Source organism: Vigna radiata, chromosome 10 (genome assembly GCF_000741045.1).
Source record: "Vigna radiata var. radiata cultivar VC1973A chromosome 10, Vradiata_ver6, whole genome shotgun sequence".
Lineage (NCBI taxonomy): Eukaryota > Viridiplantae > Streptophyta > Magnoliopsida > Fabales > Fabaceae > Vigna > Vigna radiata.
The window spans coordinates 12,434,401-12,449,469 of NC_028360.1; the positions used below are offsets into that span (position 1 = coordinate 12,434,401).

The window sequence follows — 15,069 nt, forward strand, 5'->3', positions numbered from 1 at the left end:
TTCAAATTCTCATATCATGAGAAATTCAAATTCTCATGAGAAATTCAAATTCACATCTCATGAGGAATTCAAATTCTTATCTCATGGAAATTCAAAATCTCACTTCACGAGAAATTGAAATTCTCACCTCATGAGAAATTGAAATTCTCATCTCAACACCAAAACACAACGAACACTTCATAGACGTCGGTTAATGTACTATGCGACCCTACAAGTCATTTCATATAAAATAATTCATATAATTAAATAATTCTTCAACCCATTCCTTGAACCCTACAAGTCATTTCCTTTCTCAGCTTAGCCTCATTCCAGGTAGTGTAAGCTTCAGACTTAGCCGAACCACCAGTTTGGGGTCATCCAGGCCTTGTCCTGTTTCTTCTGCAAGTCTCTCAATAATTGACAATGAAGATGAGTGTAATCTCCACCCTAGATCTCCTGGAAGTTCGATTAACAGAAGAGAAGCACTACAAGGCAATGACCTGCTTCATGCATCTGTTTTCAATCAAATTCATGTACAATCTTATGAAGATGCTTCCAGTAATTTAAGGTCAAGTGTCCTTACATCAGGTACACTTGGAAACTTGCAGAGAAATCCCACAGATGGAGTTCCCACAAGAGAAGGGCTGGATGTGAACTTATTTTCTCCAAGAATTCAAACAGAGACAGAAATTGATGACACTAGAAATATTGATCAACGAAATGGTGCTCGAGAATCAGTTGAACAGAATGTTCATTTTAGCCGAACTTTAAGTGTTGGAAGACTTCATGACAGAGTTCTTCGTAGAACAACATTTTCAGACCTCACCTTTTTCCCTTTGCAACAGGAAAGAGAGCCGAGAGATGATAGCCACCATAGCCAGGATATTGACAGGCAACCGGTGGAGGGAGATTCAAGAGTGTCGTCATCTGATCACATGACAGTTAATTCTTCTACATCTAGCAAGTCTAACTCCATGTTTGGTATCCAAGACTATGAGGATGAGGCTTCACGATTGAGAGAAGGTAGGCATCAGGATCTTCTGGAGCATAAGTCCAATTTCCTTGAACGGAGAAGAAGAATGCGGTCCCAGGTTTGTGGATTTTGAACTTTGAGTAACTATCAGTGATTTGATAATGTAGTAACAAACTAACCAGGAAAATTCAGTCTTTTTGTTAAAACAAAAGAAGAAAAGCCACAATCCAAACGCGTCAAAAGAATGAGGTTGATAATTTATGTTGTCATTATTAAATCAAAAATCTTTAAACAAGCATCAAGAGGATGGTGCTCAGTAAGTCTTTGAGTTTACCACCACTCGGTGTCTAGTTTTTTCAGTGCGTTTTAGGATTTTCCATTTCTGCTTTTATTCCCTTTTGTATTGGTAATTTTGGTTTTGGAATTTATAGATTCTCATTAGTGTTATTTACAACATAACGTAAGAGAACACAAAAACAACAATTTTCAGAACAATTATTAGGCTTAGTTAATTATAATATTTGTTCCTTTATAGTAGTCAATGTGTGATATTATCCCCTAGTCAATGTAATAGAATTGACTGTTAATTTAATGAACTTTCCCAAAACAAAAAAGAAGGTAAAAAAGACTGTCAGAAGGCCACTGGTTTTGGTTACAGTATAGATTTTTGCATGTTAGAAGTTTTACATGACTGGAAGAAAATACTACATGGTACAATGATACCTGGAATTTTGATGCTTAGTTTGTGCAACTTGTTATCACTTTTACAGCATCTGCAAGTATTACATACTATAGAGGTATGTTACATTTTCAACTCTGCTAATCCGTTTGTTTTTTCACAGATGCTATATATGCCTCGTGGAGTATGAGGATGGAGACAACATGAGAGTACTTCCATGCCATCACGAATTTCATAGAACATGTATAGACAAGTGGCTGAAGCAGATTCACAGGTATGAGAAAATTTGATTGGGTAAATTAAAGCTTCAAATTTGTACAAACTACTTCCGTTCCATTTAATCCAGCCAATTTACTGCTGTATTGTATCTATGCATTGATAAATGAGATCTACAGTTTTTATGCACAAATAATGGAATGTAATGATGGCAGAGATTAGTGAATGTTGTAGCATTTCATGTTATAAGCCTCAGTATCAGTACAATGTATTATTTAAGTGCAAATTACCATTGGTTTTTTTCAGTGGACACTTAGAAGTTAGTAATATATACTCTCTATTTATGTATGTCCTCACTCTTCCCTTAATATTTAATTAGTTTAAGCTTGGAATTCCTTAATTTACATGGAAATTTCTTCCGGGGAGCCATACCTTCTTCCTTGGTTTCATTGAAAGGCCTTCAGTATTTAGATTTGTCAGAAAATAACTTGTCTCGATCGATTCCAGAAGAAATACCTGTCAGTTTGCTTCTTTCAATAGCACTTGTAAGGCTAATAACACAACACAATGTCTCACGGTCTTAAATGAGAGTGAAGAGATGACCTACAATAAGCATTGAGTCCAGTTTCTCAAGTGCTGGAAGATTCATTTGAATGTCTGCACGGGCTTTTGGGGTCATTATCTGTTCAAAGATAATTTCTACCTTATTTTTTCTGTAATGTGATATGTATGAAAATAATATTCCACCCTTTTCAATCCAGTTCAAATAAAAGATCCCACCATTGCCACCATTTTGCTTAGCCCATTTTCTAAATAATGATAGTGCTCAATATCTTTTTCTGGAGGGAAAGGTTTTAAGTAATTGCTAAAAAACATCAATCCTTTTAATTTTCAATAGAATTATTAAAAAAAATTAAATACAATTCCATTTTAGTATTTATTTATATAATATAAATTCATTTTATTTTAGTTGATATTATATTAAAAAAGGATTTTGAATCTAATTTTACTTAATTTCATAAGATGCATTTGCATACAGTAAAATATATATATATATAGCACAAATGCATTGATTAAACCCACCAAATTATGGTCAAAATTGTGTCCATTTTGAAGCAATGTTGAGGGAAAAGAAACAATGGGAAACCCAATTTCATTTCTCCATCAAGACCAGGGGGGCAAAAACCTATTTCCAAATTTATTTTTGTCTTCAAATTTTCTTCTTATAGATATTTATTTTTTATTAAAAATACATCATATTATGCTTTGAAATATTCTCCACTTTGATTAATCACTAATTGATCTTTAAAACATGTTTATACCTAATCGTACCAGAGTATGAATTAGGGTATTAAGGTCTCTTATACTGTTGAATGATTATTAAGTCCTTGTGTTTTCTGGAAAAAAAGTTTCGTTTTTTTCTTTCTAGAATGATTCATTACTCATGTTTCAGTCTGGTTTTATTCTTGAGGTCATTCCCATGGTGAAAGTTATAGGATTTTAATAGTAGGCAAGGTTCAATTCAGAATGAAAAGTAGACAAGTCTTTTTGATGGTGACAACAATATTTACTTACTTTAATTTACTTTCTTATATCTCTTTTAGTTTTAACGTAAATATTTACTTTTATAATAATTTTGTAATAAAATTACATTAGAATCCTTCTTTATGAACAAAGTCAAAAGAATTAGGAAAATGTAGTAAATACATTGGTGATATCTTAGTAGTGCTATGGACTACTTTATTATATGCAAACTCTGTATAATTTGGTATCCTTATCGAAAATGATAAGATGAGGTAAATCAAAAAATTTGACCACATCTCTAAAGAATAATTTAACAATATTTCTTGAATCATCTACTTTGTAGAAGAGTATAAAATGGGTCATTTTGCTAAAACGATCCACTGCTACAAAGATTGAATTAAAATCCTTGTTGTTCTTAGTGTTAGCATAAAGCTGAAGAGTAGAAATTTTGATGATGTTTCAAAGTCAAGTATCAAGTGCTCTTACTGCAAGAATATCTTCACGAAGACTTGTTATATTAAAGTTTTTGTAATTTAGTAGATTGATAGGATATGGTTTATATTTGATTTTGTGTATTGTTTGCTTTAGGTTGTGTTAAAAAAACGTTTTAAATTAGAAAACCTCATTTTATACTCAAGATAATTGATTACCACTTATGATAATCGATTATTAATAATCGATTATGACTTTCCATAATCGATTATCACGAGCAATTATGAGGTTTTTTAAGCAAGTTTTTGACCGTTATGCATTCATTAATGCATAATCGATTACCATATCTGGATAATCGATTATTACACGCTAAATAGCTGACAACGGAATTTTGGAGGTATCCTTGAGTGAGATCTTTATAAATTTGATTGGGACTCTCATTCTAATATACAACATACGAAATAAGTGTATATCAAAATTCTTATCTACTGTGTACGGTGATAAGTGTTCTAGGGTTTATGTAACCCTTATGTCGTGGCTTTGAGAACTTGACGTGTTGGCATAGGGTAAGAACTTTCACTGGGAGTATGATTGAGTGTTGTTGTTGCTGAGTTGAAAGCCAGTCATCCTTGATAAAAGATTTGACCTAGATATTGCCCTAGGTGATTTTTCGATTAGGAACTTCTTGATCCTAATCATTCTCTTATTTCCGACCTAGATATACAAGTTTTTCTCTAACCTATTACCCTACCTAGACGTTGTTTGCTATCAAATGTCTTAACTCCTTTACATCGTCTAGAGTGGAAGATAACCTAGAGTTGTTTGCTTCTAAATGTTTGTTTGTTTGTTTTTAATTGCATGTTATAATCACACTCCTTTTATTGTTCATACCTATTTCTCCAAAGCTTGGTTTCATTCTTTCCATCTAATATTTTGGGATAAATTTCTCCCTCTCATTTAAATTTGTTGTGGAGAGCCTGGCAATTGATTTTCATGACAGATACTCCTTTTGTTCTTCATTGACCTTGCTACTATCCAAAAGCCTTGACGAGTGTTGGAGCTTTTGACTTAAGAATTATGCTCATCCTTTTATGTCTTCCTAGGACTTACTCAAGTTCCTTTCTAACTAATAACATGATTTATGATGTTGCATATTGACATTCTCTTCCTAACTTGTGAGCTCACTTTGTCAGCAGGCAATCTTTTATGTCTAAAGAAGACTTTTGTTGACATCGATTTTCTTGATACTCTCGGAGTGACATCTTTTATTATTCAAAGAATGAGATAGTTTGATAAAGTCTACTCGAGGAAAGGTTGATGTAGTAGACTTTCTCAAGATTCCAATTTTCTTGAGAATCAATTCTCGTATTTCCACAAGCATTTCTTTTATTAAGATGTAGGATTTTTATTTTCTTGTCAGAGATGTTGAACCTACTTCTTAACATCCTTGTGCAATCCTTCATAAGTTGGAGATGGGAAGGTTGTTTCTTTCACTACCTTGTTTGTCTTGTCTCCTATACAGCATGCTCCGTAGGAGATCAATAACCTTTTGTTTACAAGCCTCTGAGTGTCATGTGGCCACTACTAAAAGAAATTCCTCTCCAATGGTGGACGAACATGTGGTCACTACCAACAAGAAATCATCTCAACTCCTAGGGTTTCATTAATGAATCATTATTTTTTCCTATTCACTTAACTTTTTCTACTAAATTTAATTATTGAATTGTGGTTAACTGTCCATTATTCTCTCAATTTTGCTATTAAGGCCTTAATTTGACCAGTAATTCATATTTTAATTAAGGGTTAAATATGTTTTTCGTCCCTCAAGTATCACACGATTTTGGATTTAGTCTCTGCTTGAAACATTGATGGCTTTTAGTCCTCATAATTTTAAAACTATTACTATTAATCCTTAAAATTGGACGACGTTAACTTTTTATTTGAGGTGGCAAACGGCGAACCACGTGGTTTGTGACTTTCCTGTGCCACGTTGCTTTTTTTTTTTTTTTTAATTCTCCTGTAACTCTATCGTCTCTTCCACTTTCACCTCCTTCGTCTCCACCCCCAACGACTCCCTCCGCTCCTCTGCCGGCGACACATTCTTTGCGACCTCAGTCGACTCCATTTGCTCCTCCACCGTCCAGTCCTTCGACTTCATCCCCGTCGTCAACCAAACCACTTCACCGTCTAGTTCTCCTCCCTCACCGGGGTCTCCAACATGCCACCTAGTAGCGGTGGCGGCAGTGGCAGCACTCTAAGTCCATCGTCTCAGAGCTTGCCTTCTCCTCAGATCTAGTCCAACCACGCCTTCGCCTTCGTCGTCGTCTTCAATAAAATCTTGTAACATAGGGGTCACAGACCGATCGTACGACGGGATCTAGCCATTTGCAGCATTTCCTGAATCAACTGATCCATACTAATTCCCAGTGGCTTGATCCGCGGGCAGTCGTGATTCTTGTTGCGTTAAGCATTCTCTGCATATTTCTCTTGCTTCCCGTTCGTGTGATTTGAAGTTTTTTTTATGATTTGCTTTTCTTAAATTGAGTTTTGAAATACTCTATTACTGTGTTTGCGGCCTCATTCCAGAATTATTGCCTTCTATCTGATATGGAATTTGTGGTTCATTTTTTGTTCTTGATTGGGGTTGGATCACATAGTTTTCACTGATTCTATAGTTTTTAGGCAAGTTTGTGGCTTGTTTGGTAAATCAGCGTGATTCTATGGTTTCTTGGTAATTGAGATTTTCTAATTTCTAGTTTTGTAAGTGATGAAGATGAAGATGAATGTGCGACAGTGATGGAGTTGATTTTACAATGGTTATGGAAGTTGAGGTCTGATTGTAGTCCATGGAAAAGAGCAACGTGGCACACAATTACAGTTAGCAGAGAAAGTTGGCATTGCATGTGGCTGGCCGTTAGTTAAAATGTAACGTCATCCAATTTTAAGGATTAAGAGTAATAGTTTTAAAATTATGAGGACTAAAAGCTATCAATATTTTAGGTATGCACTAAATCTAAAATTCTGTGATACTTGAGGGACGAAAAACATATTTAACCCTTTAATTAATTTGAATTATTTGAGCTTAATTATTCCCGTTATTATTTTTAAGACAATTTTGAGATTATATTTCAAACTTTAAGAGGGCTACCACATCATCTACCAATTTTCGCCTTGGCGTTTTTATTTCAATTTAGTTTATAAATTCGTTTTTAATTCGTTTCTGTATTGTTGGTTCAGACTTTTGACTTTTTGAGCCATTTAAAAAACAGACGTACACAAAATTATATATAATTCTCAGGTGTATTTGAGAGAAAAAAATAGAAGTAGTTTGATAGGAGTTTTTTAATAGAATTAAAATTTTATTTCAAAAATATACATAATTAAAATTTCCTTTAAATATTAATATGGATTTCAAAATAAAACTCCACTTCTAATTACGACGAATCACTTAAAATAAAACAAACAGAAAAAACAAAAACGTAAAACCTTGTTTAAGTTTTATATAAAAAAAAAAATTACTACTAATTTAAACGTCATTTTGGGATAATCGGATTTAGAAAGGTGAGTTACAATTACAACTCCTTTATTGTACGGAAAACGGAATATTTATGGTAGTTAATTGCAAATATATATTCAACGTTTTCTTTAACTTTATAGTAATTACGTATTTGTAACGAGTTGATTCAGATATTTTTTTTTGGACACTTAAAAATTGATAGAGAGATAGAAAAACGTCTTATGACAAGTAAACACGATTCTTATGTCACTGTTTTAATTAAGAAATTAAATATAGAAAAATGATATTTTAACACCAATTTTTTGACACTATTTTAATACTGTACACATATCAAAATGTGATTGGACCATTTCAAATTAAAAAGAAAAACTTTGGTTTTTCTCTTCTAAATATGTCCTTGTATCAGTTTTTTTAATTTGAAATTGTCTAACTACATTTTGACACGTGTACAATGTCAAAATGGTGTCAAAAATTAGTATTAAAATATCATTTTCCTTTTATATATATATATATATATATATATATATATATGCGTGTTTTCTAGTTCAGTTGAAACACGTATAACTGGTGGAATGCAAGTCCCAAATATATAATCAAACTCAATAATATTATTTTCACTCTATAAAAAAATCAAATTCAATTAATATTGATTTCTTTTAATTTCTAAAATGTAAAAGTATAGAATTTGATTTTGAAGTGTAGTTAGGTGGAAAAGGGTTGATACTATTTGATTTGAGAGAAAGAGAGAATCACGCGTAGCAGCAAACAGTTGAAGTATTCTTCACTCCAACCAAAGAGTCGAAAATGTCAGACCCAACGTTGCAGGTATTGGACGGAACGCAACTCGCCGGTCTCGATCTGTCCTTAGGCGACGGTTCATTCACCGGCGCTCAGATAATCGACATTGCTCTTTCCCGCGCCTCTTCTTCCCTCTTTCGTCTCTCATTACCCGATTCTCTCAAAGCCTCTGCTCTCACGCGCCTCCTTACACCCGACGCTGACTCCGACGCCTTCCGCTCCGCTGTGTATGCCGCCGATAAGGCATCCGATGTTCTCCGAGACTACATCACCGCTGTCGCCGATGAACTAAAAGGTTTGTTATCTTCTTCTGCTCACGCACTGTAGGTAAACTTGAGCGTGCGATCGACCTCCTCCCGCTGAAAAGTGAAAAAACAATAAACAATATATTAATTGTTAAGATTAACCGTTTTTTATCGGGACTTTAAATGGTTCCTTTACTGGCTGATGATCGATTGAGTTCGTGATTTTTAGAATTATGATATTGGTTCTCTAATCTCGAAATCTGATCCGTGGCTTTGATGCTTATTTTCTTTTTGCATTCTATGGAGTATGTCTGAATTGATTTTGTTATTTTGTTCAGTTGAAATCACAGAGTCTTCTTATTTTCTTCAGTAGTTCTCGTGCGCGATTGCGTAGATCTCCCCCTGTTGTTATTGTGTTTTTTGGTTGTTGTTTGCTGGAAAGACTGAAATAGGTTGAGTGTAGAGAAAATAATGCCGCCAAGCAGAAAAATATTGGGTTCCCTGTTTGATCGAATTTGACTGAAACTTGTCTTGGATAATACTATTATTGCACTCAACTCGTGGATTAGTTTTCGTGTTGCTTTTTTACGAGAAACAATCGGTTCTGAAAATTCTTATATGAAAATGAATTGTTTTACATTTGTCTGCTTGCAGAAAATCCTCTTGTTGTGTCAATCTTGGATGGAAGTACACTACGTTTGTTGTTAAAGGATGAGGACGACTTCGCCATGTTAGCAGAAAGTCTATTTACCGAATTAGATGATGAAGATGAGGGGAAAATCAGCAAGAGTGAAATTCGGAATGCTCTTGTCCAGATGGGAGCTGAGATGGGTGTTCCTCCTTTCTCAGGTTAATATTACTTTTTAGTTTGGATTTTGTTCGTTTTGCCCTTTACTTCGGTTTTTGACTTCCGGGGAATCAACTATACTTGTAGTACCTTATAACTATTTTGCATGGTAATTTTGTATGTTCATCTCAATATGATATGATATGATATATTTTTATGACCCTTAACTGTGAGATGTAAAGTATGAGATACTTCATTGATTCCTCTTTCCTCTTGATTAATATGCTCTTTTGGCCCTGTCCTCATAGTGAAAGAATTATATCAAATTCCGGTTATTAATTTAGACATATCGAAATCAAAGATGTAACATATTTTATTCATGGAACCTTTTTCCTTGCATGAGCAATCAGTTTCAGCTCTATCTGGGTTCCGCACTTTTTTCTTATGCTCCTAAGAATTACTTTGATCCGCTTTATGTTAGATTGATAAAGGCAAGAATCATGATTATACATGGAAATCTGGTTCTTTTTTGTATTGCGATAACATTTTTCTTCTTGAAGTTGCAATTTTCAGAAGGAAATCCTCCAACTGGCATAAGGTTACGAAATATAATATCTAGGAAAAGATTATAGATTTTGGTTTGCCATGATTAGACCCCTTAGGCATGTATATATTTCTTCTACCTCTGCTTAGAACTGGCCGAGTTCATTGTTTCCAGAGTTTGCATCACACAGTAACAGACTTAGAATGAGTGATGTAATGAATTCCGGAAGTGTATAGCGTTTCATTTTTTTAGACCAAATAGAAAAAGGACTGATCCTTTGGATTTTTATAATCGGATACTGACTTCTACAGTTCTATTTTTTGGCCTCAGTTAAGGAGGCTTGCACTTGTGAAGTATATTTTCCATTGTTTGAAACTGGGCATAACATGTGCTGTTATTATGATATCTAGGATTTATTTAATACGTTTGTTGGCATATGTACATGGTGTGGAACAAAACTGACCTTTTGAGCATAAATGAACAGAATTTCCAAAGCTAAATGATTTATTGAGAAAGCATGGGGCGGATGGAGAAGAAAAATTGGGTCAGGCACAGTTTGCACAGCTTCTGCAGTCTGTAATGCAAGATCTAGAGGAGGAACTTTCGAAAGAGAATGTTGTTGTTATCCGGAATATTCAAGTAGTTAATGGCTCTAAGCTAAGAAAGGTATCTTTAATATATTATTTCAAAATCCCGTGTTTTAATTATTTTTTTTTTTTCATATATGTATATATTCTTCACCGTGCTATCTACATTTTTCAAATTGAAGGCTGATCATCCTTTTAGTTTATAAAAAAAGAAATCACCATCATTGAAATACATAAAAACCCATTAAAACATGTGCCTGTTTCCCCACAAGCACAGTCCTATTTATCAACTTTTATTGTGGCCAATGCTGCAGCTATTAGCCAATGAACAGGAATTGAACACCATAGTAGAGAAGGTATTTCGGGAAAGAGTGGATGGAAGGGATGGCTTAAGGAGCACAGAAATAATAAGGAGCTACCTAGAGAAAAACGCAAAGGAATTGGGTCTACCGCTAGTTCAAGCTGAGGTGGCAGCTGTTCTTCTTTATGACGCTGTCTTTGATGATATAGTAACAAAAGAAAAAGATGGTACCGAATTAGATAAAGAAGAGTTGGGAAAACTTGTGAAGGATATACTCCAAAAATTCGCAGAGCAACTTGAGGCTAACCCTGTGCAACAGGACTTGTCATATATTGAAGAAGAGTAGAGTTAATGGACCACATTTCATATGTTTTATTTCAAACTTTGCTTCAGTACAGAACATTTGGGATTCGCACTCCTTCTCCTTCTCCCCTATGGCACCCAAACTTCGGCTATATTATATATATGTATACTGTATAATGAATTATACTTAATGTGAATTGTGGGGTTGCCTTAAATAGCATGCTCATGGGGCCCTTTTAACCGATCCGGGTAATTTTCTTTCGAAATTATTCCATTGGTGTATGGTCTTAAATTAAGGTAAGTCATGATTATATTTGTGTGGTGAACAAGGATATCAAACGTGTGACGTTTACGTAAACTCGTGAGAGTCGAGTAAACTCGACTTGTAAACTCGTAAGAGTTTACTTTAGATGAAAAATATTATATAAATAATATCTTAAATCAAATAAGTTTACAAAATTATATAATTTTAAATAAATAAAATTTATAGATATATAGTTCATAAAAATAAATATTATAAAACATAAATACTTGGATTATTGTCATTAATTTTGATGATTTTCATTAAATATATAATAAAAAAAGACGAAACGACCTTGTTTTTTTTTTAATTTTTTTTATTTTACAAGTTCGTAGAATCGTTCCAAACTCACGATTCTACACAATCTTACTGATTTCACAATTAATTCTACCGAATTTATGCAAAAAAAAGTTTATTTTCGAATTAACTCGGAAGCCATGTCTGAAACATAAATTCGTAAAAATTTAAGAGTTAACTTGAGAGTTTGATAACTATGATAACTATGGTGATGACAACATGAACTTCAAATATGAAGAATTTACCAATGAAACAAAAATTGACGCTGTCTATTGAAATGACTATTATACTTTTATGGTTTTTTATTATTATTAAGAAGATAGAAAACTGTAATTGGTATATAACACTTTAATTAATTTTTAAATAAAAGTCATTTTTATATTACTTAAAACATTAATGGCAGTAGTAAGCAGGAGAAAAAGTAACGAATAGGTGACCAAATAAGTTAGATCATTTATAAATTATTTAAACACTGCAGATGTTCAATAAACTTTTCTTGATAAAAGAAATTCATGTATAACTTTCGAGCTAAAGTTTTATAAAATATTAAAACATTACTTAGTTCAGAAAGAGAATGGCAGGACCAAATTTTCTTTTTTGGTTTGAAGGGGAGGATGCTTTTTTGAGTCTATAAATGCTATTATACTCGTATATTTAAGATACAAACCTCCAACTTTTTTCACAAAAACAAAAAAAAAGAAAACAATACTTAGATTTGTTCTCCAATTAATTTATCATACGTTAATATTTAACGAACTATTTTATCATGCAGAATTATTAAAATGAAACTGTCATTCTTATTAGAAATGAAAAACATCGATAACACATTATATTCAATCTAAATTTTGTCTAAATCAAAGTTAAAAGTTTCACTTAAATCTTTTGTGTAACAATCAATGTCTTGAATAAATTGTATCTTTTATAAAAGTGTCTTTAATTGTTCAAAAAATGTCATCATTTACAAGTTATTATTCTCAATTTAATTAAAAATAGAAAAGTTAATGTTCTAAAGTTGTTTGAATGTCTAACTTTACATTATATGAACATAATTTTTGGGAATCGTACTTGTCCGTATCAAAATAAAAGTAAAAATTATAATATTAATAAAAGAGGTTAAAGTTAATTAAAGTAAATAAAATATCAAAGAAGATATTTAAAACAAGGACAATGATATTTTGACAACTTTTTTTTAATAACTTTTTTGTAACAAGACATGTGTCATCATTTTATTGGTTTGTTTAAATTTATAATTAAAAAAAAAAATTGAAAATGACCAATTATAAACTATCAATGTATGCATTGTGAAAAAGTTGTCAAAAAAAAATTTATTAAATAAAATTTTTCCTTAAAATAAAATCCAATGAATTTGGTCTCGCTATGTCAGGGAAGAAAAAAAGGAAGAAGAGTGAAAAGAAAAAGAGGGATTAGTACATACAAATTTATAGCTACAGACAAAATGAAAACTGAAAAGTAATTGTTCTTGTGTTTCACGTTACCGACTGATGTTGCCTCTCACATATTAGTCATTTCCGACAACATCAAAAAATGTTGACTACTTTGGTTTTCTGACATTTCAAAGCACAAGGAATAGATTAGTCACAAAGTTTCACAACCACTAAACATAGTAATAACAACACAAAACCCAGTCTTCCATTAATTCAAAATTCATTTCACCACACAACTTCAATTCAAATTCTTACCATAAAAAAATTAAAGTCAAAGTGTTTTTAAATCTTGTCTGTCAGATCTTAAATTTCACCATCATATTTATGATGTTTTAACTTAAAAATTGTAACATATAATTAATATTTCAAATTCCACACTATTACCAAAAGATGTATATTCCATAAAAAAAATATTTTATGGTAGTTTTATATTAATTAGTTTCTTCCCATTTATCGATTTTTATTTTATCACGCAAGAATAAATTATTAAGAGAGAAAAGTTGAAAAAAAAAAACTCGTGGCTATTATAAAAAGAGAACTAAAATAATACATTCTTTATTTCATACTAATTACCAAATAAGGAAAAATGTTTTTTAATTTTTTTAATATGCACTTTGTATTAATTAGTTTCTTCCCATGTATCGATTTTTTTTATATTATCAAACAAAAATAAATTACTAAGAGAGAATAATAGAAAAAAATATTACTAAATAAACAAATTAACTTTCATTACTAATAAGATGTACAAATTTTAACTGTTCATTATCTATTTATAAAGTAGATTGAATTGGTATACGTTTTTTTTTTTTATTTTATCCTTTAATAAATAATTGTTATTCATTTTTATCTTTTAAGTGATGGTTTTTCTTTAAATTTAACCGTTTTGTTTAGTTTTTTTTTTTAAATTTAACCAATTTTAATAAAAAAATTTCATAAAATAAATAAAAACTATTTATAACAAAATTATAAATTTATATTTATTTGAATAATTATAATTTTATTATTTTTAATTACATAAAAAAATTGAACATACACACATATTTTTACTAATTATAATAATATGAATAGTTATAATATTTAACTAAACTATATAATAACCAGAATTTTTTCCTAAAGCAGTAAAAAATCAAACCATAAGATTCATTCTATATATATATATATATATATATATAAACAGGTAATTACATGAATGTTGTATAATTAAGTATTATTTTCCCAATAAATATATAACAAAAGCTATAATTTATTCTAGAAGTTAACATAAATAATAACAAAGAACAGTAGAAAATAAGTTCTTAGGTGGATGAGGAATATGAAATACCACATAGAATTAAAACTGTACAGAAATACAAGAGTTTGATTACAATTACAGGCTAAGACCGAACGGTCATGGTCATAGTTCAAGACCGAACGGTACAACAAAAGGATAACTACACCGAACGGTTTTACAAAACCCTAAACTGAACGGTTATATACACGAGGTGATGATTAAAATCTAAACTAAGGACCAGACGGTCCAGCATAGCTTTCAGGGATAACATCAGGCTGATCAGTCTGCAGGGCATCCTCTAAAGTATCTTCGTGGTCACCCTCTGCTCACATCCAAATGGATGATCATTGCAGTGAAGAGAACAACCGAACGGTGAAGACCGAACGACAACCATAGGCAAGACAGGAAAATAAGGGTAAGCTTATGTAAATTTAATTAATCATTTCCAGTATACTTTTAAAAACATACACATGAATCACATATATCAATATCTCAATCATAATCACAAGTCAAGTATATCCATTTAAAAACTGAACAGTAACATCAACATAACCGACTACTTTCGACTCTGTTCGAACTGTATGAACCATGTAGCTCATCGCTCTCTGCACCCGGGTGGACCTGGCTGGGATACACTCAACAGACCGCCACCCGAGGTTAGTCTAGTGGAACCACCTCAGTATAGAAATACCCTGAGGCTAAAGGACCTCCTGCCATTCCCACGCATGAGTTACCCTTCTCTACATGAGAAGGCGTAATCACGGAATATCAGGATAGAACGAAACCTGAGTCTCGCCACGGTCATACTTTACCAATCCAATTTCAATCATGAGTTATTCCTCCGTGGAATACTCTTAAATAATCATAATAA

The 15,069-nt window shown here is 32.1% G+C and overlaps 2 protein-coding genes across 2 annotated transcripts in view; both read left to right on the top strand.

Annotated features, from left to right (window-relative positions):
- Window positions 1-1,838, top strand: part of LOC106774841 — a 4,593-nt gene extending 2,755 nt beyond the window's left edge. Inside the window, exons 2-4 of the mRNA XM_022787251.1 lie at window positions 313-1,070; window positions 1,695-1,749; window positions 1,795-1,838. Of these exons, the coding sequence (XP_022642972.1) occupies window positions 313-1,070; window positions 1,695-1,749; window positions 1,795-1,838 (857 nt within the window). The remainder of the gene's footprint in view (window positions 1-312; window positions 1,071-1,694; window positions 1,750-1,794) is intronic.
- A 6,189-nt stretch (window positions 1,839-8,027) lies between these two features.
- Window positions 8,028-11,151, top strand: LOC106775127. Its single transcript, XM_014662188.2, has 4 exons — window positions 8,028-8,413; window positions 9,018-9,212; window positions 10,179-10,360; window positions 10,596-11,151. The coding sequence occupies exons 1-4, from the start codon at window positions 8,125-8,127 to the stop codon at window positions 10,926-10,928; spliced, it is 999 nt and encodes a 332-aa protein (XP_014517674.1). The 5' UTR covers window positions 8,028-8,124; the 3' UTR covers window positions 10,929-11,151.
- The last annotated feature ends 3,918 nt before the right edge of the window (window positions 11,152-15,069 follow it).